This window comes from Echeneis naucrates, chromosome 12, assembly GCF_900963305.1.
Source record: "Echeneis naucrates chromosome 12, fEcheNa1.1, whole genome shotgun sequence".
In the NCBI taxonomy this organism is placed as follows: Eukaryota; Metazoa; Chordata; class Actinopteri; order Carangiformes; family Echeneidae; genus Echeneis; species Echeneis naucrates.
Genome location: NC_042522.1, coordinates 14,764,147 through 14,792,120, shown reverse-complemented (window position 1 = coordinate 14,792,120; position 27,974 = coordinate 14,764,147). Strand labels below are relative to the sequence as shown.

At 40.2% G+C, this 27,974-nt stretch overlaps 2 protein-coding genes across 3 annotated transcripts; one reads left to right on the top strand and one right to left on the bottom strand.

Annotated features, from left to right (window-relative positions):
* Positions 1–73: 73 nt before the first annotated feature.
* On the top strand, positions 74–16,905 carry mtrex (Mtr4 exosome RNA helicase). The gene is made up of 27 exons (XM_029515048.1): positions 74–174; positions 575–709; positions 1,010–1,076; positions 1,161–1,223; positions 1,430–1,542; positions 1,960–2,134; positions 2,245–2,335; positions 2,467–2,591; positions 2,679–2,777; positions 2,958–3,078; positions 3,164–3,295; positions 6,151–6,230; positions 6,700–6,810; positions 7,639–7,740; positions 8,946–9,071; positions 9,367–9,517; positions 9,786–9,958; positions 10,035–10,103; positions 10,179–10,304; positions 10,516–10,626; positions 10,716–10,904; positions 12,095–12,258; positions 13,357–13,462; positions 14,295–14,351; positions 14,431–14,593; positions 15,807–15,911; positions 16,309–16,905. The coding sequence occupies exons 1-27, from the start codon at positions 74–76 to the stop codon at positions 16,359–16,361; spliced, it is 3,108 nt and encodes a 1,035-aa protein (XP_029370908.1). The 3' UTR covers positions 16,362–16,905.
* plpp1a (phospholipid phosphatase 1a) lies at positions 16,493–27,974 on the bottom strand. Of its 2 annotated transcripts, none has more exons than XM_029515050.1 (6): positions 27,496–27,974; positions 22,630–22,781; positions 21,253–21,533; positions 19,670–19,727; positions 18,294–18,470; positions 16,493–17,868 (listed from the first exon to the last, which is right to left on the bottom strand). In XM_029515050.1, the coding sequence occupies exons 1-6, from the start codon at positions 27,551–27,553 to the stop codon at positions 17,749–17,751; spliced, it is 846 nt and encodes a 281-aa protein (XP_029370910.1). In that variant the 5' UTR covers positions 27,554–27,974; the 3' UTR covers positions 16,493–17,748. The 2 variants fall into 2 exon arrangements, with proteins under 2 accessions (XP_029370910.1, XP_029370909.1); XM_029515049.1 differs by lacking the exon at positions 22,630–22,781 and adding an exon at positions 24,605–24,759 and having other exon boundaries at positions 16,659–17,868.

Sequence of the window (27,974 nt, the reverse complement as noted above, 5' to 3'; positions counted from 1 at the left end):
GTGTAATTGAAGTCATGGCTTGAACGCGACATAACCTCGTGTTGAATTGTGGGAAAGGGTGCCCCCAACAATCATGGCCGACGCATTTGGAGACGGCTTGTTCAGCGTGTTTGACGATGAGCAGCAAACGACCTCGACGAAAAAGATACCCGCCTCGGCGGCTCCTGGATCCGGGTAAAGTGTTTGGGCTTTAGTCTGGTAGTGTTTGTGCTTCTAAACCAGCAGGTCCGGTCGGACGGAGCCCTTAAACGAAGCATCATGTGCTTTCGGTACAGTGAAACGATAGATAACGAGTTCCTGTTACGACCTCAAGTTTCAACCCGAAAAGAGTAAAACACACAATATTCCACTTTCTAATGTTGCGAAATGGGACTGTGAAGCAGAAGGAAATGGAAATAAGTATTTTTTTTTTTTTTTACTAAAGTATACTACGTGAATAGTCGTATTTGGTTGCTGTACACTGCTGTCTTCGGGGTAATTTTCAAAGTGTGCAGCTGATTATTGTCATTGTAACGTCCCCAGGCTTTCAACATTTTTTTTAATTTTTTTTATGTTGTGTGTTTCTGTTCTCCAGGAGATCTGGAGGTAAAGAAGGCAATGACAAGGATGCTGCGCCATCTGCCAAGAGGGAGGCAGATAGTGACGGTGGAGAGGAGGTGGTGTTTGGGAAGAGACCTCGAACTGAGGCAGTTTCTGCCAGTGACCTAAAGTGAGCTGAGTTACATTTGAATAACGCTGCCCTGTGTAGATTGGTATTACATGTGCATTCAGGTTTATCTTTTTTTTTTATGTCGTCCAGTTAAAATTAATTGGTTGTGAAATTGACTCAGAATTTTACTGAACAGTTTTAAATAAGTGTGCATAAAATCTGGGTGGAGATCTCAGCTTTGTCATGTCACCTTTAAATCATAAATGATTTTGATTGATGTCAGGTGAATTATTATCTTGAGGTTTTGCAAATTATACTGCAGGGTTGCTCTGTAGATGAAATGTTCTTTGTTTATTTAAGTCTTGCAGAATTTATGCCCCAAGTGAAGGTGGAACAAGTTGAAACCATTGAAGGGTGCTCACACGAGGTACTGGATGCAAATCAACCCCGCTGTGTCTTCTAATGAAATTCTTCAAACCTATTTTTCTCAACATGTTTTTACCTCCAACAGGTTGCTTTGCCTGCAAATGATGATTATAAACCACTGAAACCTCGAGTGGGAAAAGCAGCCAAGGTATATTGAGCTTTACACTTGGCTTTATTACTTGAGGGATTAACTTTTGAGGTAATATGCTCCTGTTTGCGTATTGTATTTATCAGATCAAACGAAGATTTCCTCTGCTAAGGACTAATGAACAAGAAAGCCAGCGGCATCACAGTCTATAAATGAAATTATTATGATTTAGTATACTTAACATCATTAATGTTTCTGTTTTGCAGGAATACCCTTTTGTTCTTGACCCATTCCAGCGTGAGGCCATCTTATGTATTGACAATAATGAGTCTGTGCTGGTGTCTGCACACACTTCTGCTGGCAAGACTGTCTGTGCCGAGTGAGTTTCCCCCCATTAAGATATAACAAATGTTGAGAATGAACAGATGACAATTGTGATTTGCAGCACTAAAGCTTTCTAAATGTGATGACTCAAACCCTTTTTAATGCTGGTGAATTTAAAAATTCTTGATTTGTTCAGGAGCTGTGTTCAGTGTTTGTTGACTTGCTTTCTTTATGAGAGCAGTGCTTCCACAGAACTGGGACGCTAAAAGCACCTAGGTGTTGTTATTGTTATTATCTTGAAAAGTAAGGTCTGGATCATTCTTTTTTTTTTTCTTTTTTTTTTTTTTTTTTTAAAGCAACCTTCCTTTTGAGAATGATCTAATTTGTCTTACTTTCAGTTTAGTTACATTAACTATGATAATGTAGGATACCTGATCTAGCCTGGTTTCCTCTGATGTCCTCCTCTATTTAGGTATGCCATTGCTCTGGCCCTTAGAGAAAAGCAGAGAGTCATCTTCACCAGCCCCATCAAGGCTCTTTCCAATCAGAAGTATAGAGAGATGTATGAAGAGTTTCAGGATGTGGGACTGATGACTGGTGATGTCACCATCAACCCCACCGCCTCCTGCCTCGTCATGACAACAGAGGTGAGACACATTCACACCTGTAGCGTGGTGGCATTGCTAGATTTGTCAGATATCGACAGGAAGATAGTGCTAAGATGACGTTGATCTGACGCAATAAACTACTTCTCTAGATTCTGAGGAGCATGCTGTACCGAGGCTCTGAAATCATGAGGGAAGTGGCGTGGGTTATTTTTGATGAAATCCATTACATGAGAGATGCAGGTATGTACATCGTACAAATTGTACAAACACACTATTGGCTGATCTCCTGTTCACAGAAAAGCTTGTGAACATATTGGTTTCTGTGCGTTTGAATACCCTGAGACTTGACTGTTTCTGACCCTTCTGTTCAGAGCGTGGTGTGGTGTGGGAAGAAACCATCATCCTTCTTCCTGACAACGTACATTATGTCTTCTTGTCCGCCACCATCCCCAATGCCCGACAGTTTGCTGAATGGATTTGTCACCTCCATAAGCAGGTGAGATTTTCCTCTTCTACATCTTCTTTCAAAAATTTTTTTTCTGTTCTGTTTTTACAAGCACTGTTTTTGTTTTGTGTCCTGTAGCCATGCCACGTGGTATACACAGACTATCGTCCCACTCCTCTGCAACACTACATCTTTCCAGCAGGAGGCGATGGTCTCCACTTGGTGGTTGATGAGAACGTAAGGATATCTACAGACATGTTCAGGAGTTAGTGGATGAATAAGTGAAGAATGAGTTGTATTTACATCAGCTAAGATGTGATTGGGTAATTTTGGATGCATCCTTTGGGACTAGTCTCTGTATGATAGATCTCTTCTTCTGATTTCTGGGTGTTCATGATTTTATTTTATTTTTTTCAGGGAGACTTCAGAGAAGACAATTTCAACACAGCTATGCAGGTACTGAGAGACGCAGGGGATTCTGGGGGCAGCAGTGGAGGTGGAAAGTGGGACCCAAGAGGACGAAAAGGAGGCACAAAAGGTTAGCAGCCATTTTTCATGGTTAAAATCTGAATCGGACTAACAAACATACACAAGTATTGATGTTTGTGGTTTTTTTTTAATAGGTCCATCTAGTGTGTTTAAGATAGTCAAGATGATTATGGAGAGAAACTTCCAGCCTGTCATAATTTTCAGCTTCAGCAAGAAAGAGTGTGAGGCCTACGCTTTGCAAGTTGCCAAATTGGACTTCAACAGAGGTATGTCTGCTCGTGCTGCTCTGCTTTGATCACAGCTGACACATGTGTGCATCTGTGCGTGCCATTACTTTCTCTCCAAACTTGCACTTGGTGTCTTGGGAGATGTGTAACATGAGCAGTAATTCTGTTGCTGAAGCCTGACTGACATTGTATGCACTTTGTAATACTATTCCACTTGTCTGTGTGTACAATGGTGCAGAAAGTCATACATGCATAGTAAAGGATGTCATCAGCCTGTAGATCAGCTGTTTGAAGTTGTAGATTAATGGTAGGTGATGTGTTCTTGGCACATGATCACGTTTCACAATTGTTTTTTCTTCCCAGAGTGAGTTTAAACAGTGTGTCAAGTAGATTTGGCATGGTGTAGATCATAGATTTGTATAGCACATGCACTGCTGCGATATGGACAAAACACTTTCCAGATTGAACCAACCCGTGTTGGTTACTTTGATTCATAACCCATTTACTGAAGACTTGGTGATCTAATCATTTTTCCACTCTGACATCCATTATTGTGGCAGTTAATGCTTATTCACCAGCATTAAAAGCTCAAATGTCAATTTAGCATAATATCTTTTTATCTTAATTGTAGTGCTTTTACTGTGAGATATATTTTCAGTTTGTCACTTTTACAGCATATTTTCAGTTAGACGATTTTTGCTCACTGACATGTCAGAACAAATAGATTTTTGTGACAAATTATTGAGATATTTTGGGAGGGAGTAGAAATTAAGCAAGAGAAACCACTCACCAAAACGTGAAATAGTTGGCGAGCTGAGGTGAATGAATCCTCCCACTGAGTGAGTATCATGAATATGGCTTATTGTAGATGCATAGCTGCTCATGCTGCTTGGTCAAGTGAATAAGTGAAGCCGTTTCATGAGGACACATCTCCAAACTGGAGATAATCCAGCAGTAGATGGGTCTTGGCTCCAATCTGCCTACTTTGGGCTTGTTTAGTGAAATAAAACATACTTGTGAAGGCTCTTCCTCAAGAAACATTTTCCTTGCTCATCTTGGTTTGTTTTCCCTGCATCATGACATTCTTATAAATATGGAGGTTTGTTTTAATGCTGAAATCTTCCCACACTGAAGCTCTTTCTATTGCTAGTACTGCCAAATCTTTAAATTTATATTGCAAAAAAAAAAGAAGATCTTCCAAAGATAATTTCTCATTTCCAGGATTTCTTTGAGAATCTACTTAAACAAGCCGGCTTTCTTAGGAAATGAGGCAGATTGTGTCCAGTAATAACATTCAGATAATTTCTTTGGATTCTAATGAAATTCACTTGACTAAGGAAAAATTTTGAAATAATCTGAAGTCAGCTCTATAAAGGAGACAAAATATACCCATAAACATTTTTAGTGCTTTAAACAAAGATGTAGCTTTCATGAAATATGATTGATATTTTTTCTTTCTTATTTGTGACTACAGAAAATTGTATCTCAAGATACTGTTAAAATAATTAGTTGGAATGACCCAAATCATTTCCAGCTCTAAAATTTTCTTTCGTGAAAGTTTTTCTTTTTGTCTGTCATTTAGAAGTTCATAGGCACCAATTCTCTGGAGCAAGCAATTGAGAAGCCAGATTGTTTGTAACCAACCAACACTGTACGTAGGCAGGTTTTTGGTGTCATGAGGTTCCTTTGATTGTATGTGTAGGTTGTTATGATGAAGAGATGGAGCCACGTGGATATCCAACCTTCCCTTTTCCTCTCTTTTACCCCTTCACTTGTGCTTTCTTTTCTTATTTCTTTTCTGAAAAGCAAAAATGTACTTTCTTTCTCTTTCCATTCCTGCTTTGTGCTTTCACACATATTTTCTGGGCAGCGTTAGTGAAATGGCAGAGCCATGTTGGAGTCAGGGGACCAACTGGAGCCGAAACACAATCCGACTGACCCATTACAGAACTGCAGCGACAAGCAGGCAAATTATGGAGGAAGTGAATGGCTTGTGCAAACATTGACAAAAGAATGTAAACCCATCTTTTATCATGGTTCCTCTGTCTTGCACGGGAGCATTTTATATATAAGCTGGCTGTGGTGTTGTTTTCCTGGAGTCATTCAGTAAGCCTGCTTTTTATATAGGCCTTATTAGTTTATCGGTTGCATTACTTTCCTATTGAACCATTAGTATAAGTCCCATTAACACTGAAGACATTAGGTATTAACAATTCACACAGAGGCACCAGACTTTGTGGAAGTCCAAGTTTCTGACTGACAGGCACATTACAAGAAAGGTTTCCCAGCATGGCTCAGTTTCCACATGGAAAGAGATGGCTAGCAGCACACAATGTAATGTTATTGCCATAATAAGACATGGCTGGTAGGGAGACAGATGGAGCGTTCAAGTATAGCAGATTGTATTAATAGATATTTTAAATGTAGCAGCAGACAGCCATTTCCAAGGTAATGTTTGTTTTTTGGGGAAAAAAGCCTCAGCTTCAATCACGGAATTTAAAACAGCAATCAGTTGAGCAATATGAATATTTGGAAGAAATTCAACATAATGGCACAAATAAGACAAACAGCTCTGTTGGCTACACAATCAGATAAAACCTAGAGTAAACCTAGACATGTAGCAAATGCAGCGACGTCATTTGTTTGCTCAGTCCCTGGGTGTTTAAAGTTTTTGTGCAAGCAATTGATTATTTTTCTTCCTCGTGTCAAGAGAAATTACGTGTGAAAAGTTTTGAAATCACCTAAAAGTGCAAGTCATTCAGATTTGCTTTAGTATTTATAACAGTTCCATTCAAGTTCAAATTCTTGTATTTGCCCCACAGAGGTGATGTTGCAACATCTATAAGATGTTAACATTATTATTTATTCTCTCTCTCCCCCCTCCCCAATTCCAGATGATGAGAAACGTCTTGTGGAGGAAGTGTTCAACAATGCAGTAGACTGTCTTTCAGATGAAGACAAGAAACTGCCCCAGGTAAGGAGGACTGGAATCTCATTCATGTTATGTTTTTGTAAACATCCACATTGTTCTCCCTCCAATTTTAAAAGTCAGCACTGTCGCCTCAGAAAGCTTCAGAAAAATAAACTTCACCATTTCCTTCAGTCTTTTTCTACTAATAGAAACCTCTTAAACAGCCTCAATGTAAATATTGGCTCATATAAAATCAGAAACTGTGCTCTGATATTCTACCCTGTTGTGTTGAGTTACATTATAAAAAGCAGCCACATTGAGGCAATAGCTGTTAGTGGGTAGACCACTATGGTATGAGAAACAGCGAAGCCAACCATACATCAACACTTTGCCACTACAAGACTTGGATTCTTTCCCGCTCTGTCCCTCTGGTGAAGATCGCTGTGATTTTTAGGAGCTGGTTAACTCACACTGTTATTAAAACTGTATAGACAAGTACAACAAACACTATTCAGCTGTGACTGTTCTTCAGGTGGAGCATGTACTGCCGCTGTTAAAGAGAGGAATAGGAATCCATCATGGAGGCCTGCTGCCTATCCTGAAAGAGACCATTGAGATTCTTTTCTCTGAAGGCCTGCTCAAGGTAAGGACAAGATGCTCATCTAAACATAATTACTGAACTGCTCCAGTTTTTAAATGTTCAGCAAATGTTGACCTTACTTTACCCCTTAACTCAGCTTGATATGCTTGAACATTGTGCGTGTACATTACAAATAAAAATGAATGTGAAGTAAGCACAGACGTGTGGTACACAAAATGCAGAAAACATCTTAGAGGCACCTGTGAAGTTTTTGACCTTTTAGCAGTGCTAGTCTGTCTTTGAGTTGGTCACTATTTGTTTATATCACAAATGTGCCATAAACAAGCGTTTCAGGTTATCTCTCTTGGCCACAAGTGGGTAGAGACCAAAATGACCAACAAAACAATGCTGTAACTAATGAGGTGATCCAATTTAATAGAACATTAAAGAGTCAAAAGTAAGCATTTGAATGCGGAATAAGTCTCCAACAAACAAGCAACCTTACATGTAAACAATTCAGCACTAAGAAAGAAACTTCAGGTGCTCAGGAATTCAGTGATGAGGTTTATATCTCCTAAGCAGACTCCTGGTTCTCTGTATGAACACCTGTAGTCTCCAAATTTTGAAGAATTGAAACCTTTTTGTTTGTGTATAAGCACCAGAGATTATTTGTTTTGCCTGCTGAGCACACCTTTACCTTGTTGGGCAAATTAAATATGCAGATGCGTTGTGAATGTATCACATTCAATTTGCTTACTAAGCCTCAAGGACATACGCAGAACCCTATGGTGGGAACCACAGAGCACAAATCATGACAACTCCACAAAGTGGATTTTAAAAGCCACAACTGTTGAAAGGAAATGTTTGTAAGGTCTTTCTCTGTCACCACAGGCTCTTTTTGCCACAGAGACCTTCGCCATGGGCATCAACATGCCAGCTCGTACTGTGCTCTTCACCAGTGCACGCAAGTTTGATGGCAAGAATCACCGCTTTGTAAGAACGCATACACACATACACACACAGTTACTGCTATATTTTCTATGTCTATGAAGATTTTCAGCTGAGGCTTTTTAGGGGGTTTTGGTCACTGTTAAATAAAAAGGTATATATTTTTTTATCAACCCCTCCTAATTCTGAGCAACATCATATTGAGGATATGTCTTTTAAAGTACAAATTTAGTTTCAAAATATTATGAATGGAAAGTTTAATGGTTGACATTTATTTCTGAAACACAATTATTTTACATAAATTTTTTTATAACATGGCTATTTGCTTTGGACAATTAAAAAAAGCATAAGAATCATTTCACTTTTCAAAGAGCACTTAAACCCATAAACAGACAGTTTCTCACTGTTTCTGTACCTTCAGAAACTCTGATTTTGTCTCTCTCTAAACTGACTTGGGCCTGTCAGTAGTTTGGAGACATCACACACACACAGTGTGTTGATATGAGGCCTTTATATGGTCTGCAAGTCCTGTGGCCACATAAACAGCCACGTATTGTGTATAAATACTGAGGGGGTTGTGAGCGCCAAGCTGCCGTCACTTAGAAGCACCCTTTATTGTCATTTCATACACAGTTTGCGCGCACACAGGCCTGAGCCGAATGTGAGAGAGAAGGAAATTGCCCTCCAAGAAGTTCATCAGTAACATCTGGAGCCTCTGACACTGCCAAAGCTCCACGCAGGCACTTGCACACATCTCATTCCTGAAACGCACTGCGTTTCAAATCAAGGGCTGATCCCCACAGCGTGCCTGAAATGACGATCAGATCATTTCAACACAGAAAGCATCATATCTGGCTTTTGCTGAGTTTTTATTGCTCAGAGACCCAATAGATACGTGGAAAATAATCAGAGCCATGTCTGATGAACACAGTCAACCTCAAATGCTTTTGGAAAACTGGAAAAGCTTTCTCTAGAGACAATTTCATCATCTAGATTTCTGTGTTAGTAATGCAGATAATTGGCTCAGCAATAATAACATGTCACACTTATTATAATCCATTATCAAATTGTATTTCTTTCCTTCTTCAGCTCCATTTAAACTCTTCACCCTAAAATAAGTTGCACCCTTTTCACTCTTTGTCAGATCAACAATTATGTATTATATCGCACGTAAAGGAAAAGCATTCACCAGCAAACCTCTTTCTTCCCTTTTTTGCCCTTAATGTCTGGTGTGTTTTCATCTGGTTTAGATTACATCAGGTGAGTACATCCAGATGTCAGGGCGTGCTGGAAGGAGAGGAATGGACGACAGAGGAATTGTTATTTTCATGGTGGATGAGAAGATGAGTCCAGCTGTGGGCAAACAGCTACTCAAGGTACAGGATATCTGGCTGCTACAAATGTTTTTACCATTGAAGTCCAGCTTATTCTTCAAAATGTTGCTATCCATAATATTTTTTTCAATCCTCTTCAGAGTTGTTTCCATTATTTCATCAATTAAACATGTTTTCCTTCTGTCTTGCTGTGTGGAAGTTGGAAGAAGTGACTCTTGGTGGATTTTCAGGCCATTTAGTGCTCAACCCTTGACTACACTCTGTTACAGAGAGCATTTTAGTAAAGCTCTAACAACATTGTCACATTAACATCTGTTTTTTCTATTGTGCCGTGCAGGGATCAGCTGACCCTTTGAACAGTGCCTTTCACCTGACCTACAACATGGTGCTCAACCTGCTGCGTGTGGAGGAGATCAACCCGGAGTATATGCTGGAGAAGTCTTTCTACCAGTTCCAACACTACAGGGCTTTGCCTGGTGTAGTGGAGAGTAAGCATGTTTCCATATGTAGTGCTGCTCACTGCAGACTGCAGGAGGACGTAATCATTAGCCCATTGGCTCATAAACTGGGAGGTGGGCCTTGCTCGGGATGACCAGTCATTAATGTTGGGAAAATAAACATTGACATGGACATTTTGTGTCATGACAAACAATTCTGTTTAAGATTTGCTGAAGACCTGAACAAGCATGTCATTAACTCATATGTTTATGCCATAAGTATTTATTAGACTGCAACTCTTTTATCCAATCTGTGCAGAAATAAAGAAGCTGGAGGAGCAGTACCATGGCATTGAGATACCTAACGAGGAGAGCGTGGTCACATACTTTAAAATTAGACAGCAACTAGCTAAACTGGGTAAAGAGATACAAGAGTTCGTCCACAAACCCAAATACTGCCTGCCCTTCCTGCAGCCTGGACGACTTGTTAAGGTAGGGCTTCGGACACGGACACTGAATGTAATTATAGATTTGTACATAGCTTTACACATTCTTTATGATCCACAAGGTGAAAAATGAAGATGCTGACTTTGGCTGGGGAGTCGTGGTAAATTTTTGTAAGAAGTCCAACGTGAAGGTATGTTGTAATGATGTCACATGTCTGTGAATCCATAATATGGTTTTCCCAACAAATATGCATTTCCTCTTTTAGACCATTACAGACTCGGAGCCGTTGTATGTGGTGGAGGTTTTGGTCCATTGCAGTAAAGACAGTGTAAAAGATGCTGCGACTGAGGCTGCTAAACCTGCTCCTCCAGGGGAGACTGGAGAGATGCTGGTGGGTGGAAAAAATACCTGGAAATATATAACACATGCCCAAGTTTGATGGAAGGCTCATATTTCCAAAAACTTCCTTTTGACTGGCCTTCCTAGAATTTATTTGATACATTTTTTTTGTAAATTTGTTTACATTAATGTTGAGTGGGGGGAAAAAAACTTGTGATAATAATCACTGTTTGTTGTTGTTGTTGTTGTTGTCTTTCCCCCAGGTGGTTCCAATGATGCTTCATCTCCTGACTTCAATCAGCTCAGTTCGTCTTTACATCCCAAAAGACCTGAGGCCCTTTGACAACAGACAGCTCATGCTCAAGTCTATACAGGTGCAGCATGCCTCCTCCTTGAAATTAAGATTTCAAAACTGGTAGAAGAATCACTGTCTAAATTGTTGCTGTCTCTTCTTGGTCCTCAGGAGGTGCAGAAGCGTTTCCCAGATGGTGTTCCTCTGCTTGACCCCATAGATGACATGGGCATTAAAGACCCGGCTCTGAAGAAAGTCATTCAAAAAGTGGAGGCCTTTGAACACCGCATGTACTCCCACCCACTGCACAGTGACCCCAACTTGGAATCTGTCTATTCCCTTTGTGAGAAGAAAGCTCTGGTGAGAAATTGCGTTCGCATGCTTTAGTTTGTGTTTGTGCTAGTTGAAATGTTAAATGTCAACTCTATTGAAAGCTGATGCATATATCAGTTTGGTTTCCACCTGTTGTATTATTATACTTTCTTTTCTGTTCATAAGAATTGGTGACCTTTCTGAGCCTTTTCCTGTCAGATAGGCTGGCTTTGGCCATATGTGGACAAACACAGGAAGAAAGCAAGTATTGATATTCATTGGGAAGAACCAAAAAAAACCTCCCACTTGTTACTGCATATCTTTTCCAGAAGGTAAACATGAGGACAAGTAAGACATTTAAAGAGACAGTTGGTCAGAACTACCTATGTTATTAATGACAACTTCTCTTAGTTACATTGTCTGTGGGACTGTGGAGGCCTGATAGGGGACCAGAGGAGTGGAGGACCAGGCTGTGTTTGACAATTTCTACAAACATTTACATCTCTCTGTGGACTTTTGTGTGTCTGCATGTGATGAAAGAGTATGCAATACTGTGAAAGTGGATAACATTTTCACTTTGCATCTTTCCAGGTCCAACTTGTCTGCCTTATTTGTCTAACAAAGCAGCTAACCTTGCGTCAGTTCCTCTCACCTCACAGACACATTGGCTGATAAACTTTGCCATTATGTGTTAACATTTTTGTGCACAATATCTGCCAAAACAATTGGACCATTATTTTTTTCCTTTTTTGCCTGTTGCACAGCGGTTGTCTTGACTAAAACTAGAAGTTTATTCGTGATAACATTTGTTTTCTGTGCTCTGTGCTTTCTTGGCTTATACTGCTGGGAGCAAAAGAACTAAAGTTTTCAGCGTGGGGGCGTTTGACAAATTTCTTCACTATCTTGCGTACAATTACTAGTTCTGAGGGAGTCTGCTGTCCTTGAGTAATAATACCGTTCTAGTTAAATTAATCTTTGTCTTTGTGCTCCCTCTTTTGCTTTGAGATGTGTGGTATAGATGAGGGGTTGAGGTGGAAAGTGGACTGATAAGCAGGCAGAGAAACATCTGTTGGCAAATAATTCAACTATTCTACTCCATCACAATGTAATGTTTGATAACTACCAGCTGTTTTCTGCGTGAGCTATTTTCAGAGTGCCTTCAGTATTTATTTGGAAAACTGTCGGCAGGTTACATTTGGTAAAGCTGCATGATTTAAACGCATGTGTATGTGTTTTAGATCGCTGCAGATGTGCGAACTGCAAAGCGGGAGCTGAAGAAAGCTCGGACTGTCCTGCAGATGGACAAGCTGAAATGCAGAAAGAGAGTCCTGCGACGTCTCGGTTTTGCAAGCCCCTCCGATGTGATTGAGATGAAAGGGCGGGTTGCCTGTGAAATCAGCAGGTAACGACGACGGGCAGTTTGCCAAACTATACTGTCACAACTGCACACGGGTCATCATAAACCTTATTACCATAATGACCATCAATCTGGAACACTAATCAACACTGACATTAAAACATGACCTTTGGATTGGTCAGCTGTCACCATGTGAGATTAATATAATCAAGATGGAAATGTGAGTCTTAACAGTTTGGAGGTGAGACTTCTGTGTTGTAACCGCACAACCTTAATAAAAAAATAAAAAGAAAAGAAAAGAGACTTAGAGATGTGAGACTACATTGCTACTGTCATCATGGTTTATGGACATTATGTCGTCATGCTGGTGTCTCTGACTATGAACATTACTCAAGAGCAAAAACCAGCATTTACACCCTCAGTACCTCATATGGAACAGATTAAATCAAAGTGTGTTTTGCTGCATAAATGCAAAAGTACTAGTGCTGGGTAATTTATTTTTTTCCCCGAGTCAGTTTGTTATTGGAGCAGCTTCAAAGTGGAGAACAATGTTTAGCAATCCACTAAGACCTGACTTCATTTTATTGAATAGTCAGTGTTTTGTAGATTATAACCTTTTATTTTAACAACAGTTAATTACTATATTCTCAACATAAGGTATCACCACAATAATGGCTACCTCTGCCTAAATCCCAGATTTGTTTCTTGTTGGTGAAATGAAAAGTGACACTCGTTCTTTCATATTGAAAAACGGGTCAAGTTGTGAGATGTTAGGTTTATGTTTTAGATATTCTTGGAGGTGTAAATTCTGCCAGAGATGAAATATGAAGGGTTAGGGATATCTCAGATGTATCTTATCCTTCTGGTCTTCTCCATACCTGTGCAGCAGCCTACACTCTAAGATCCTCATGTGTTATCAGTCACTCTGGTCTTTAGTTGTGTTGCACTTGGTCACATCCATGTATTCTATGTATAATAGTTTTTTGTTCATAGTCATCATATACAATTATATGTATTTTCTGAGGTGCCCTGAAAGGCGCATATAGAATGTGTTGTTAATATTACTGTAACGTCTCTGACAGAGAGCAGTCCTTTGTTCAGATCAATCATCTAATACTTCACTTTGTGCGTTCATGTTTCCAGTGCAGATGAGCTCTTACTGACGGAGATGGTGTTCAACGGTCTCTTCAATGACCTGACGGTGGAACAAGCCACTGCCCTGCTGTCCTGTTTTGTCTTTCAAGAGAATGTATGCACTTGCGCGTACACACACACACACACACACAGACACACGAACAGATATTAGGCCTGTCCTGAATATTCAGGTGAACAGTTTAATCCATTTCCCACACATTCTTTAGTCCTTTCTTGGCCTCTTCCCATTCTCTGCAAACAAAGCAGAAACCCGAGGCTGATGCATGTTTGTCTTACCTAATGCTGCCTCTTCTCTTAGTGAGGCAATCCAGCATCAGCTTGTTTGAAAAAACTTTACTTTGGCTCCACATTAGCCCTGAACTGAATAAATTCCCACCTTCAATCATCTTCTCCTCTGTCCTCATCTCACTTTTGTTTCTTACTCAAATGCAGAGGGGAAAAGGGGACCAGCAGCTGTCATGTTTGGTGTGTGTATATTCACACTTAAATAACAGTATACTGGGTTCTATTTTACGAACGCTTTTGTAAACATTTTAAAAGGTTTTCTTTTCTTTTTTTTTTTTTTTGGTTACATGAAAAATAGGTTTTTGAGCTACAGTGGATTAATGGCTCTACAAACACATTGATTATTGATTTTTAGAATGATTTTTAGTCAATTGATGTAGTCCCAATGAAAAATACCTGCTGCCACCGGTTAAAGCTTCTCAACTGTAATGATTTTCTGCATTTCTCTCACTCTGACTATTATTCTGTGTAAAGTTCAGAAACATCTCTAACAATGAGAAGAAAACTGGTCTTATTTTGCTTTGGTAATGTTAGTGTTTTCTTCTCAAACATGCCTACAACAGGTTTAATTAGCTATGTATTTTGCTGGGGTCTCCCAATAGTCAACAAAATAAATTGGAATTTGTCATTTTTCCCTCCAGGCTAGTGAGATGCCAAAACTGACTGAGCAACTAGCTGCACCACTGAGACAGATGCAGGTGAGAAGACATGAAACTAACCCAAATATCTTTCTAGAAGGTTGAATTTGCTGATGGGTTTTTTTTCCCCTCTGCTCAGGAATGTGCAAAGCGGATAGCTAAGGTGTCTGCAGATGCCAAGCTGGATGTGGATGAGGAGACCTATCTAAACCAGTTTAAGCCCCACCTGATGGATGTAGTCTACGCCTGGGCTAATGGCTCCACGTTCGCTCAAATCTGCAAGATGACAGATGTCTTTGAAGGTTGGTCACTGAGGTTTAATATCCAACAGTTCATAATTCCAGAAAAGATTAAAGATTTAATACACAAATAGATCGAATTAGCTGAACACCAGAAAGTTGCACCAGTATGAACACGCCAATAGTGTCACGTTTACTGTCATTTATGACACTGCTTCACATTTTGCAGAAAATCCTTGCTAGTATTTCCCTGTATTTCAGTGTTGAAGCTTTACTGGGTACAGCAACTGGGTACTGCTTATGAACAATTCCTTTTTTTTTTTTTTTTTTTTTTAATAAAATCTTTCACTTTTGCTAACTAAAGCATCTGAAAATTTCTTCCACACCTTCGATTTCTCAAGCTCAGCCACTTTGGAGACATTAAGAGACTCACTCACAGATTTATTATCTGTGGTTGGATTAGAGTTATTCTCTCCAAACTCTTGTGTCTGACTTCCAGCGATGTCCTCAGCTGTAAAATATTGGATGTCATTGTAATGATGAAGTAAAGCTGATTCGGGGAAACTGCAGGGAGTATTAGATGTTCTTGCGGTTGTGTGTGTCGAAATACAGAGACCAAAAGCTGAGGAATGCATAATTTAAATTGTATATTTTATGGCTCCTCTGTCACTTTAAATGTTCATTCATTAATCTTCTACCACTCATTAGTTTCCGGGTCAACACACAGAGACGGAGACCAACAACCACTCACACCCACACTCACACTCAGACCTACGGACAATTTAGAGTCACCAATCAACCTAAAAATGATGTCTTTGGACAGTGGGAGGAAACCAGAGAACCCAGAGGAAACCCACACAAACACAGAAAAAAAACATGCAAACTCCACATAGAAAGGCCCCAGGCCTGGGAACCGAACCCACGATCTTTCTTGTTGTGGGACAACACCGCCAACCACAATTTAAATGTTGATAGCTATTTGTAGTGCAAACCTGTAATTTCTTCATAATCATCTTGTGTAATTATCATGATAACTAAAGTTTACTTACCAGAAATAATTCCTTTGAACCAAAGTAAATGACTCCTCATTGATTATCTTCATTTACTGGAAACTTGAATCTCTACTGTCCTTCATAATTATATAACGCCATATATCAATTATAAATTGTGGATTGTTTCTGGATAAAGTCAGTTGATCTGCTTTATAGTTAAATTTTTAAAAAGATGTCTGCGCACACACAAACACTGTAATTGTGTAATTGTGTGTCTTGTGTAGGGAGCATCATCCGCTGCATGCGCCGTCTGGAGGAGGTGCTGAGACAGATGTGCTCTGCAGCCAAGGCCATTGGCAACACTGAGCTTGAAAACAAGTTTGCTGAAGGTAAGACACCTTGCAGGATTACTGAAGCTGAAACGATGACCTTGAAGTTTTGTAGACTTGACAGGTTATCATAGAAATGTTTCACTCCTCTTTTCCACTTCCAAACATGTTCAAAGCTCCAAAGACCCCCCCCCTAAAAAAAAAAAAACCTCTCAACTTCTCATTCTTCATGTCATAAACAGATACTGTCCACTTTGTTAGGTACACCCAAACAATCACAGCTGTTCTATGAAGTTATTTTGGGATGTTTGTGTTGATTCTGTCCACAGATGTGTTAATGTTTTAGCAGTGAGGTCACTGTCTTCATTACTACATACTTTTGTATTGTTTGCACAAGTAGTCAAACTGTCTTAATTTAGCGTGAAATGTCTTAGAATAACCGTTTGTCTTTTTCTAGGCATAACGAAGATCAAGAGAGACATTGTTTTTGCTGCCAGTCTCTACCTATAGTGACCTGGAAGAAGAAAGCTACTTTGGAGCATTTGTCCACGACAGATCTTTGTTCACCTTTGTTTTAAGTCTCACTTTGGGGTTCAGCCCTTAATTACCAAAATGACTTAAATTAAGTTGGAAACAATATCTTTTTTTTTTTTTTTTTTTTTTTGCAACAACTTACCTGAACTTTGATGTCCTGTTGAGTTGTGTCATCCACAGTTGGGTTTTAAACATGAATGAGTGTACGTTTGTCTGAAGATGTAAACGTGTCGTGTTTCATTTAGGGGAATGCACCTTTATGGTCAGAATACATTGAACAGTCACTCTTTTATTGTTTTTTTTTTTTTTGCTTACATGGGCAAACTAATATGATATATCTGGCTGTGAACAGGTCATGCTTTCATTTCATATGATGGTTCATGACATAATACATCCCACACTTTTCTTTTTACTGTGGTTCATATTAATAAGTGAATAATAAGTGAAATGTCTTTATTTTTACTTTTGTTTTAGACATTTGTACTTTTTTTTTTTCAATAAAAGTCTGTATATGTTTTTTTTTTTTTTTAGTTTTTTTAAACATACAGATTTTACAAAAGTACATTGTCTATTCATTTGCTGTTTATATTAGTTCTTAGATACACAGAAAGCTGTGATAGCAGCAGCAGCAGCAGTCCGGCAAAGGCAACACAGCACTTTAAACTGACCGTCAGCTCTTTAGCTCTCTAACCAAACATTATCCAGGTGTCACTCTTCCTCTTCAGCTTTACGAGGTTAGACCATTGGAGGATCAGACGGCAGTGGCCCGGAGTCAGCAGCTCCATTTGATATAGGATCAGTTTTAACCTACGAGACTCACCATGTTTTAAAACTGACCCTACATCAGGTTGTTGAGCAAACTGACTCCAGGTCAGGAAAAGCACAAAGCAAGGTTACATTCACAGGTTTCCAACCCTCCTCTCTCTCTCTCTCTCAGCAGTGGTTAGACCCTTTAGTGAGTGCATGCAGGAAAGTCCTCCAACCAGCTCAGCAGATAGATGGTTCCCGTCCTTACAGAATCTTTAGCCCCTAACTTACATCTGTTTGTCATATTCGGTCATCTACAGGGTTTGGACAGGTTGTGTCCCCGATCTCCTTATTGAGCAATCAGTGGACAAGACAGCAAATGGCATAAAATTATAAAGTCTTCAAATCTTGAACAGGCCTGAGATGCAGCTTCCAAAAGTTTCTTTGGGGATCTACTGTCATCCACCAATTAATCAAGTACTCCACAATGTTAAATCCATGCAGGGTATCTGATGAAAATTTGCACAAGATGAAAGGCTAGAAAGTGTTTGATCCCAGGTGTGCGTTTGGACAGAGCAGAGGTATCATCCTCCTCCTCTTCCACCTCTTTCTTAGCTTAGTTAGGACTTTCAAAGTGGTTTCCATTTGTTGGGGTCTCCCTCAGTGTTGTGTGGGGGATGTCGGCCTCTTTGCGAGAATCGGCACAAGGCTTGAAAAAGTCTGACACACAGAAGATCTGCAAGATACAAGTGAAGCGTTTTAAAAATTGCACAAATGGTAGTGGGGCTTCAATATCTTTCTAGTGAGGTTTCCTTTTCTTTAGCAATATTATGACATTCAAAAAATTTTTTTAAACATTGTGACCTGATCCACTCTTAATGCTAATTTAAACTAGACACCTCCTGTTAAATTATTTTATCAAACAGAAGATGGGCAGAAAAAAAATCTAAATTTTGGTGACAGTCATAAAAAAAAAAATAAAAAATTGGTTTAAATTTTTACTGCTTCCAAATTTCCTTCACTTCCTACTATCATGTCAGGGTTATCTAATAAAAGCAGACAATGCCCCAATAAGTGCTAATTAAAAAAATAACTAAAAATAAAAACAAATACTGTATTTCCCCAAAATGTTAAAACATCATATTAAAGTGCAGCTCTTACCACCAGGATGGCCATGAGAGCACCCTGCAGGAGACCAGTCAGCACATCACTCCAGTGGTGTTTATAATCCGATACCCTCGACAGTCCTGTGTACACTGAAGCAGCGATCAGGAAAAACTGGATTGTGGGTCTCAGCAGCCTTGCCCATTCAACCTGGAGTCGAGCCTGCAGATAGAGCTGAGGAGGAAAGTTGTTGAAAGATAAACAACAGCAAGGAGAGGACATGTTGCTGTAGGTTTTGACTAGTGGAGGATGATTGTGGTGGGAAATATTGAACGGAATAACGTCCTTTTTTCCACATTATTCGGTTATCACATGAACTGTTACTTCCTTCTTTTATTGTTTGACTTTGAAGTTTGTCCTTTGAAGCATATATGCCTGTTCTATGACCATAAGTTAACCCGCTCATCGAATCTCACAACACGGCTGGCCCAGGATGACTTCTCATCAGCACAACTTCCTGTTCACTGAACCGTGAAAAAGGACAAGTTAATTTCGTTTGTATTAAAAACAGGGTGTGTCTGAGCTTTTTGTTTGAATCAAGGACAAACAAGTTTATCCACACATACATTCCGCTTCCTGTTTCAACTTCACATTTGACGTCATTGAAGTTATGGTAAGACAAAAGAAAGGCATTCAAGGTTGTTTAGCTAAATGTTTAAATGCCAAACTGCTGTTTGTCGTAGTTGAACTTCCCCAGCACGTCCAGAGAGAAAGAGAGCTCTGTGTGTGCCAGGACTTTGTCCCTGTGTCTATTTATATCCGCTGGTGTTGAATGAATCAGCAGCCCATAAAGTTTATCACGACGGAGCCTGACTGTAAGATCAGCTCTGAACAAACACACCAGAGGAGGCTCAATGATGCTGCAGCTGTCAGCGGATCTGATAATAAAAGGTCATAAAGAGCATATAAAGTGGTAATAAACGCATTGAATTTCTTCATCAGAGTTACATGGGACTCCTGTCTATATGTGAAATATGAAGCAGCAGACAATCGGTTTATTTTACCATGAAGGCATGAAACGAAGAAATAGCTGCACTCTATCAAATCATTACAAAAAAATCCACCTACAAGTTTTTTTAAACAAGATTAATTGTAGACCGGCTCGAGCTAGCTAGTTAGGTTTAGGGTTAGGATTATACTGAGCAAAGGGTCTGCTGGCTGACTCCATATTTAATATATGGACATAACACAGGTTTAAATTTTCTAAATTTCTGTTCCTTGAAGTTTGTGTGATCATTATATCACAGGGTCTGCTCGGCCGCGTCATAACATTAAGTAAAGCAAGCCATAAAGAGCAAAATGTGCATCTTTTGCTTAGTTTCCATATTGATGAATGTGACTGCAGATCACTGTGTAGGCGGGGCAGTACTTACAGCCAGAAACAGCATGCAGTACATAGAGAAGGAGGAGTGTCCGGAGTAGAAGGACAGCCTGCAATGGAAAGATAAAAGAACAGTTTACAACTTGCTTAGTTCCTAAATTATTAAAGGGCATCAAGATATCTTTCATTATATGTTTCATAATTAGGGTTGACACCCAATCCGGACAGCTCAGACATCAGGCTTTCTGTCTGCAGTGAAGGTTACACTAAGCAGGGGAGGAATCATATTACTGCAAGATGATCCAGAGCAAGCTTCAACACAACCTGTTATCTCCTGTCCTGCTCCCTTTATCAGCTCTGTTACAGAAGCAGACCATCCCAACCACACACACGGAGCTGGAAATAAACTCTCTTTTTTTTTATTTTTGGCTTGCAGACAAATGTTTGTCCCGTTAAGATACTTATAAAAAATAGACTGCAGAGCCACAGCGGAGCTGCAGGAAATATCAACAATCATGTGCACGGGGAGCTGCAGATAACCCAGAGGAAAGATGGGTCACCACTCAGCTCAGACAGACAACAACACACGGACCTCGACCCAATTTTAAGGTAGAGCAGCAAAGAAAAGAAGTAGAAATCTAGTAGAAATTTGCTGAATAAATTCGGTGTAACAATGACACAGTTAGCGTGGCTTATGTCACGTTTTAGGCCTCAGCTTCTATAATTAACGCAGCTCTCAGTGGTTGTTGCTACAGCAGCACAAGGAGTGGATTTCCTCTCCTCCGCATACACTTCGTTCTGTTCCGGTCTGATAACGGACAGAGATTACGATCAAAACAAGCTTTAAATTTCTGCAATATTAATCAAAACCACAATGTCCACTTCAGTGTGCTGCAAACCTCTGCATCCTGCTAAAAGCACGAACTAATATCATTATAATTTTAGAAGCTCGGTGTTGCAAAACTTCACTGGGGCATGCTGGTGCAATTTGAGTTTTGTTTTTGTTTTTCATTTTGTTTTGTTTTTTATGAATATTTTAACATTTAAAAATAAAGTTAGCACTTTGTTATTTATAATATTCTGCTTCCTATCATAGAGCACTAATCTTGCTTTTTGGCCATTCATCAAAAATGTATTTTTTCATTTCTCATATTGTAATTGTACATGTGTGGCACATGTTTTTGGTTCCTCATCACAGCGGTTGCAACAGAAATTCCTTTTTTTCCCCCTCTTTAGATTGCTTTATTTACTTTGATAATTATGCACATTCCTCTCAAACAGGAATGTGAGCAAAACACTGACCACTTAAAAATAAATTGAAAGCAGTTGCAGGATCAAGGGAGAAAAGAGAAATTATACAATTATTCATAGTGAAACATCGCCCAGTCACCCTGCTACAAAACAAACTGTCATCAATATCAGTTTGAATGAAAACTTCAAAAGGAAATGTCTGAAATCATAAATCACATTTTCAAAACAAAGCAGTTTATTTTTTCAATTAACCAATTTGTTTGTTTTGTCTACAAAACATAAGAAAATTAACGTTAGAATTCGGTTTCCTATAAGAAACAAACTCACTGCACTGAAAATCAGCCTTGGCCTTCTCTCAGAGTGGTAACAGCAGATATGGCCTACCTGCCCTCGTTGACCATCGTTGGGTCTCCTTTGCAGGTGAAGTTTTCGATATAAGCCCCTGATGAGCAGTTGATGAGGTTCCAGTCAGGTTTGCAGACATCCAGGAAGTGCGGCCTGAGGCGGCCAATGGAGTACTTGGCTATGTCTGTCAGAGACTGGCTCATCGCGGCACCAAAGAGGAAGGTGCCGACGGCTTTGTAAACACTGGCAACATAGCTGCCAAAAGACGATTTGGATTTGATGCGGTTTAGATGAACTAAAAGGCACTCGCCAATGATCATCTGTAAGAGGGAGGGGATACAGTTAGAGGTTTGCACATACATACAAGACACCAAATGATGCAACTGAATGGAATCCACACCATCAGAGCCAGCAAATACTGCCTATCCATATATCCCTTTATATATAGATTCACTATCTAAAATAATGGGTTTGGGCTTGAGATAGATTCCTGTGAATATATTTTAATCATATAATATTGAATATTCAGAGAAGACTGGCTTTATTTCTACCTACATTCCTCTCTGATAGCAAGTGCTGTTGAAAACATCAGGGCCAAAGGATGATGTCCACTTAAATTCTGAAGCATGTATAATTTTATTTGATTCGCAATTTTAAATCGAATCACGCATCTCGTTAGATCTCGCATTGTTGTCGCCTTGGACCTTCATAGAGATGTGCAAAGCACCTGAGGAATAACTACAGAATTCCTCTTGTTGGTAATGTTGTGGTTCAGCTGCATCTGAATATTCCACAATAGCGACCGAAGAGGCCCACAGGACTCAGACTCGGACAAAAAAAAAAAAAAAAAAAAAAAGAAAAACGCTATCAGTGAAGCTTTATTGTTTTGTTTTGTTTTTTTAACCAATTTTCCAGAAAACTAATGACAGCTATTAACAGATCAGTAAAGTTTGCGTGCTTATCAAAGGGATTTTTTCCCCTTAACTTAGCACAGTTTAAATGCTTACACAAATGTGCCTTGTGGTTTAACTTGTGGTGTATTATATTGTTTTCACTGGTGAGGCTTTTTTTACTAGTTTTGAAGCATTTCATAACTGCACTTTTGCGAAATTGCTATATGAATAAATTGAATAATGAAAGTCTCACAGAATTTTAAATGAAGATGACTGATCATTTCTCAGTCTTATCTTTGGTTTTGGAAGCTCAGAGTTTTGAAAGCTTCTTCTACTGCATGCAATTAGGAAATGAAGCTACGGTTAATGGCAGTGATGGCTTAAGCAAGCAAGTGAACTCACATGCATTCTTACACAATAATGTATACAGCAGCAATCATTAAGAGAAAAAAAAGATGAGCAAAAAATTGATCATGATAAGAAACTAATGCAAAGTTAGCATAAACAAAACAGGTGCACTTACAGTGAGTATTGTGACGGGAATCATAACACCTCCTAACAACTGATAGGAAATGGTGTCCTCTTTTAAGGGGTACTTGATTGTATCATCATTACAGAAAAAGCCCCGGCGGAAAGGACTGTGTTGGGCAGTGAGTATTACAAATGGGAGTCCAGCTATGGCAGAGAAGCAATAAGAGAAAAGACAGGTTATAAAAAGATGTCAGAGGGACTCAGCCCTGGATACATGATGCAACAGTGCGTGACTGTGCAAAGCAGTACAGTAACCATGTGAAAGGGGGTCACACCAAGGAGCGCGTCCTTTGCATTCTCCCCGACTTCCGGGGACACCAAAGTGCAAATATTAATGGTTAAATGCTGGCACACGTAAGGTTAAATCAAAGCAGATGTTAACAGGAAAACAGTTAAATTTAAAGGCAAAGGCAAAAAAATGACATCGCTGAAGAGGATATTGACGAAGGAGCCTCATAACTGTCTCTCTCAGGCTGTGACGGTAGGTGAGACTGTTTTCAGATCTGCTCTTAGACAGACCCACAGGAAGTGGAAGCAGTGGCCTCACATACTGCACGCCCTTTGCACAACTGAATGCCTCCTATGCCACGCATGTTCCAGGTCACTTCCTCTCAATGGGCCAGTTGCTGCTTCTTTATCTCTCTTCCTTTAACCAGACAACACACATCCTACAGCCAAATTTCCAATTCCAGCATTTTTTCCCACATCTTCCTCTGGTGGTTCAAAAAAAAAAAAAAAAAGGGGGGGGGGGGAAGCTGACAGTGAAAGCTGAGATCAGGAGAGCGTCACATATAGATCATTTCCACAAGCAAACGCAAAGCTCACGCAGAAGGGACGGAGCGCACAGACTACACATCTGCTGCACAAACATAGCACAGGAAATTAACAGGAAAAACAAAAACAGCGGAAAAAAGCCAAAGGTTTCCTCATCAACTATGTGGTTCGAGTATTTTGTGTGGTTCGAGAGGTTGAGCTTGTGCGTTTGATTGGACTATATGATTAGTGTCCCGTTACTGGTAAAGGTCTTTGGAATCTGAATATCGGCCAATAAGTTAAAGAAAATATGAACTTTTATTTTAAACCAGGTTTTTAAATTCTGTTTTTAATGTGTTTCAAAATGATTTGACATGAACTCTAATTTCAGTTTATGTCTCTTGGTTAATAAGTGGACATCTCCTTTTTCCCTTTTGCTTATAAACGAAAGAAGAACTAAGCAATTGCCCCTGAATACGGCTTCAGTAAGAGGGATCTGTGGTATCGTACAAATGAAGTGATCTGCAGCCTCAAACAGGAAGCCATTCATTCATTCATTCATTCGTTCATTCATTCGTTCATTCATTCATTCATTCATTCATTCGTTCGTCTGCGTTCTGTTTATCTGTTTCCGGGTTGCGGGTGGTGCTGGAGCCAATCCCAGATCATTCTGGGTGAGGGTGGGGTCACCCTGGACAGGTCACCAGTCCATCACCGGGCCAACACACACAGACAGACAGAGATCAACAACCAGTCACACTCACACTCACACTCACACTCACACTCACACTCACACTCACACTCACACTCACACTCACACTCAGACCTACGGACAATTTAGAGTCACCAGTTAACCCAAACATGATGTCTTTGCACAGAAAGGCCTCAGGCCGAGGACGACTTTCTTGTTGTGTAGCAACAGCACTAACCACTATGCCGCCATGCTTCCCAACAAGAAGCCAGTCATTCTGAATACACTCTGAATTAGACCGGCTCTGTCAGTCCTCACGGATCTTTCCCACAGTAGAAACAAACATGTTTAACCGATACTATTTTTTTCCTTTCCTATAAGGTGTGTAGATAATGCACACACATCATCATCATCATCTTGGAATTTAATTGATGTTATTAGTTACACCTCTGTTTGCCATGAAATTTTCTCTGTCAAACGTAGCAGGTCTATATCTTGCCTGTCTCCATTGATTCCTACTTACGCAGCTAATGGGCAGGGTGAAGCCCACAGTATAGAGGACTGTGGAGGTGACTGTGCTGGGGTGGAAGGGGTAGTTGATGCTGTCGTCATTACAGAAAAAACCCCTCTGGTAAGGGCGGACCTTACCCAGGTTAAAGGCTGCCAGAGGCAGACCTCCTGTGGACGGAGATCAGGAAGACCAGACGTGAACAGAAGCACGGTAAAGAAAGTAGGAGTGCTGAAAGAAAGGTTTGGAGTCTTCATAGCTGTCATCAAAATTAAAAGTTTTTCAAAATTAGCATTTTGAAAAACGTGTCAAAGAAATGTGCCAAAATATTTTCTTTCTTTTTTTTTTTTATGACAGAAATGATAGACCCCAACCTTAATTGATTTAAAGAATAAGGATTAATTCTGCATTTTTTTCTGCTGCCATTAAAGCCATGAAAAGACCAAAATCAACATGTTAAATCATCATTATGGTACATCACTCACCAACAGGCTTCTTTGTTCAGAGTCAATGCACGCATCTTTAAAATTGGTCACAAATATGAAGTTTCCCTAAAACAGCTGAGTGACCATTGACAGCTGCAAATGATGTGATATAAGAACGTGTCAGCCAGTGAGGCTCTTTCAGGAGCTTTTAACTGATTCTGGATAAAAGTAAAACTCTGAGTTTTGGACACACAGACAATCCCTTCTTTAATTTGGTCTTTTCATAACAAGCACATTCGGATTCTCTGCAACATGAAGCATTACACAGTGAAAACACTCAACAGCGATGACTTCATCACTCAAAACGAAAGGCCAGTTTTGGCCAGTTTTTCCTGCAGGGACGAAGGTTACGTTTTTTCTATGGCGCCTTGACTCCAGCTTGTATGAAAGGAGCTGTGAACACAGCTTAACACTCACCAGAGATAAAGATAATAGATTATGCTATTGAGTTTTGACAGTCCAAAGTCTGAGTGGAATGCAGCTGTCATTTCTCTGGCCATTTGGCCTGTTTAGTCCATTGTATTGTAGGGAAAAGACACAGCAGAAAGTGAGGGGTCTGTGACTGAGCAGCAGCACATTTCAACACACAATCTCTACAAACGGCAGAACAGGCACAAATGAGTGACATCAAGTAAACACACACCTTCACCCACAAAGTACTTGTTAATTCTTTGTGGTATTCTTTGCCCCGCCTGTCGTTTCTGCAGCTGTTGGCACTGTCAGCTGTGGCATCTTGAGTTGAGTGGCTCCAACAGCTGGAAATGCCCGAGTGTCGGGCCAGAAACACTCACAGGCCAACGGCCCTCTTACCCCACTGAGTCACTTTCTAACTGCAGGAAACAGCAGTATTGTATTTAAATTATTTCCTCGTCTCTGCAACCAAAGGGGCTGCCATCACATACACACGGGCAGCAAAGAAGGAAATGTGTGAGTATTTTATCATAAATACAGATTTCACTGACAGCCTGCAGTCTGCTCCCCCTACACCTCAGAAAAAAAATCCCTCAGTTCTCACATTTGAGCCGTATGCATGCACATGGATGTTAGGGTAAGTGTGACTGCGCAGAATACTCTGCGTCTGCAGCAGCCTGAAACTGTGCAGTCATTCTCCTTCCCACTCCTGCAAAAATGCTCCTGTAAGGCGCTTATTAAATTATGCAATGGGAAATAAAGCCGTAGCCTCGGTTAGGGCTACATGTCAGAGCCCCCCCCGACCCTGCACGCAAACCATACTGATCGTTACTCATAGTTCAACTTTCTCTGTTCATGTGTTTAGTCAAAGAGCTGCTTTCGCAGTCATCAGTTCATCTGCATGAACTGTGCAGGGGAAGCCATGAACGTACAAGTCGAAGTTAAATCAATAATTCATAATCAGATTAAAAGTCCCAGAGACAGTCATTGTGCTTACACAGCTAAACTGAAACAGAACCGCCCTGTGAGCACTTTGATGATGATTCCTTAATCTCATATAAATATATTATGGCTGCCTGAGAGAGATTAGGAATACTCTAGGCCTGATATGACGGCACTGTAAGAGCCTGGCACTGGTTTCAGTACATGGGGACTGTACCTGTCCAGGCACGTGGTTTTAAAACCGCGTTGATGTAACATCCTGTCCTGGATTTCTTTTTTTTTTAAGGTTATATGTTTGATATGAGTTCATGGAGGGGCAGGAGTAGACTTTAACTTAAAATTTTTAACTTTGATCATGTCCATGAATCAAAACAGCGAGTCAATTCATCGAGTCATCCTTTGTTAAAATGAAATCTCAAATATTTTCTGATTCTGCCTCCTCAAAAGTGAGATTCTCCCTTTTGTTACTTAACAGACTTGGACAAAACGAGAAATTTGAGGGGGCGACACGCTCACATTTCATTCAGCTTTGATCAAGAAAATAACCAACTGATGAATCAAGTAAAACACTGTAAGTAGCAACTTCAGGTCATGTGTTTGAAACTATTAGAGAAAATGAGAGTACACTTAAAGGCATGTTTCCTGACATAAGTCATTAAAGTCATTAATCAGTGATCTATTACACAGCCTAATGAAGCCATGAGCAATAATCAAACTTACATAATAAAAATACATATTTTATATATAACCACAAACTGCTGCACTAAAAAAAAACAGCATCATTCCTGTGAGCATCTTAACCCACAATAAAGGCCGACTGGAGTCCAGATTCTTCATTTCACTGAAGCTTTAGTCACAAAGTGGAGGTTAAAATACACAGTTCAACACAGTAAAGAGGCAGGAAATCACACTGCTGGGGTGCTTCAACATTCACGTGATGGCAAGCTGTTAAATATCTGAGCAGCAGGATTATAATCAAACCACAAATCCGCTTATATCTATAACAGCAACAACAAAAAAACCGCAGCCGTCAGCAAAACGACAAGAATAAGACATTGAAACGCTCACCGAGGACAAGACAGGCGATGTCCAGCAGGACAAAGGGGATCCCTCTGGTCTCGAACATGTTTGCTGTTGTCGGTCTCAGAGTCGAGTCGCTGGCTTGTGGTACCTCCTCTCCTATAATAAACACCAGAGGGATGCTCCTCCTCGGCGCGTCGCTCTCGGAAACACCCCGACAAAAAAAAAAAAAAAAAAAAAAAAGAGAAGAAACCCAAAACAAATAAACAAACAAACAAACAAACAAACAAACCTCCCCCTCCTCTCTCCTCCCCCAGCAGTGATGAAACCCGTCGACGCCCTTCGGCGGTGTCAGTCAGACGCGGACCGGCCCGTCCGGATCTGAGGCGCCGCAGCGGACCGACGGCCCCGCAGGTCTGCCATGATGAGTTCACGGGCCGTGAGCTCTGAAGGTGAAGCTGGTGGGGGGGTTCGGGCTCACCGACGGACGGTCGTGCAGACGGACACCTGCCCCCCTCCCTCCCTCC

Coding starts and splice junctions, on each gene's coding strand:
- mtrex (XM_029515048.1), top strand. CDS start 74: ATGGCCGACGCATTTGGAGACGGCTTGTTCAGCGTGTTTGACGATGAG. Junction 12,259..13,356: donor GTTGCCTGTGAAATCAGCAG/GTAACGACGACG, acceptor TCATGTTTCCAG/TGCAGATGAGCTCTTACTGA. Junction 15,912..16,308: donor TGAAAACAAGTTTGCTGAAG/GTAAGACACCTT, acceptor GTCTTTTTCTAG/GCATAACGAAGATCAAGAGA.
- plpp1a (XM_029515049.1), bottom strand. CDS start 27,553: ATGTTCGAGACCAGAGGGATCCCCTTTGTCCTGCTGGACATCGCCTGT. Junction 24,760..27,495: donor CATCGCCTGTCTTGTCCTCG/GTGAGCGTTTCA, acceptor CTCCGTCCACAG/GAGGTCTGCCTCTGGCAGCC. Junction 17,869..18,293: donor CTCTCATGGCCATCCTGGTG/GTAAGAGCTGCA, acceptor TGTATCTTGCAG/ATCTTCTGTGTGTCAGACTT.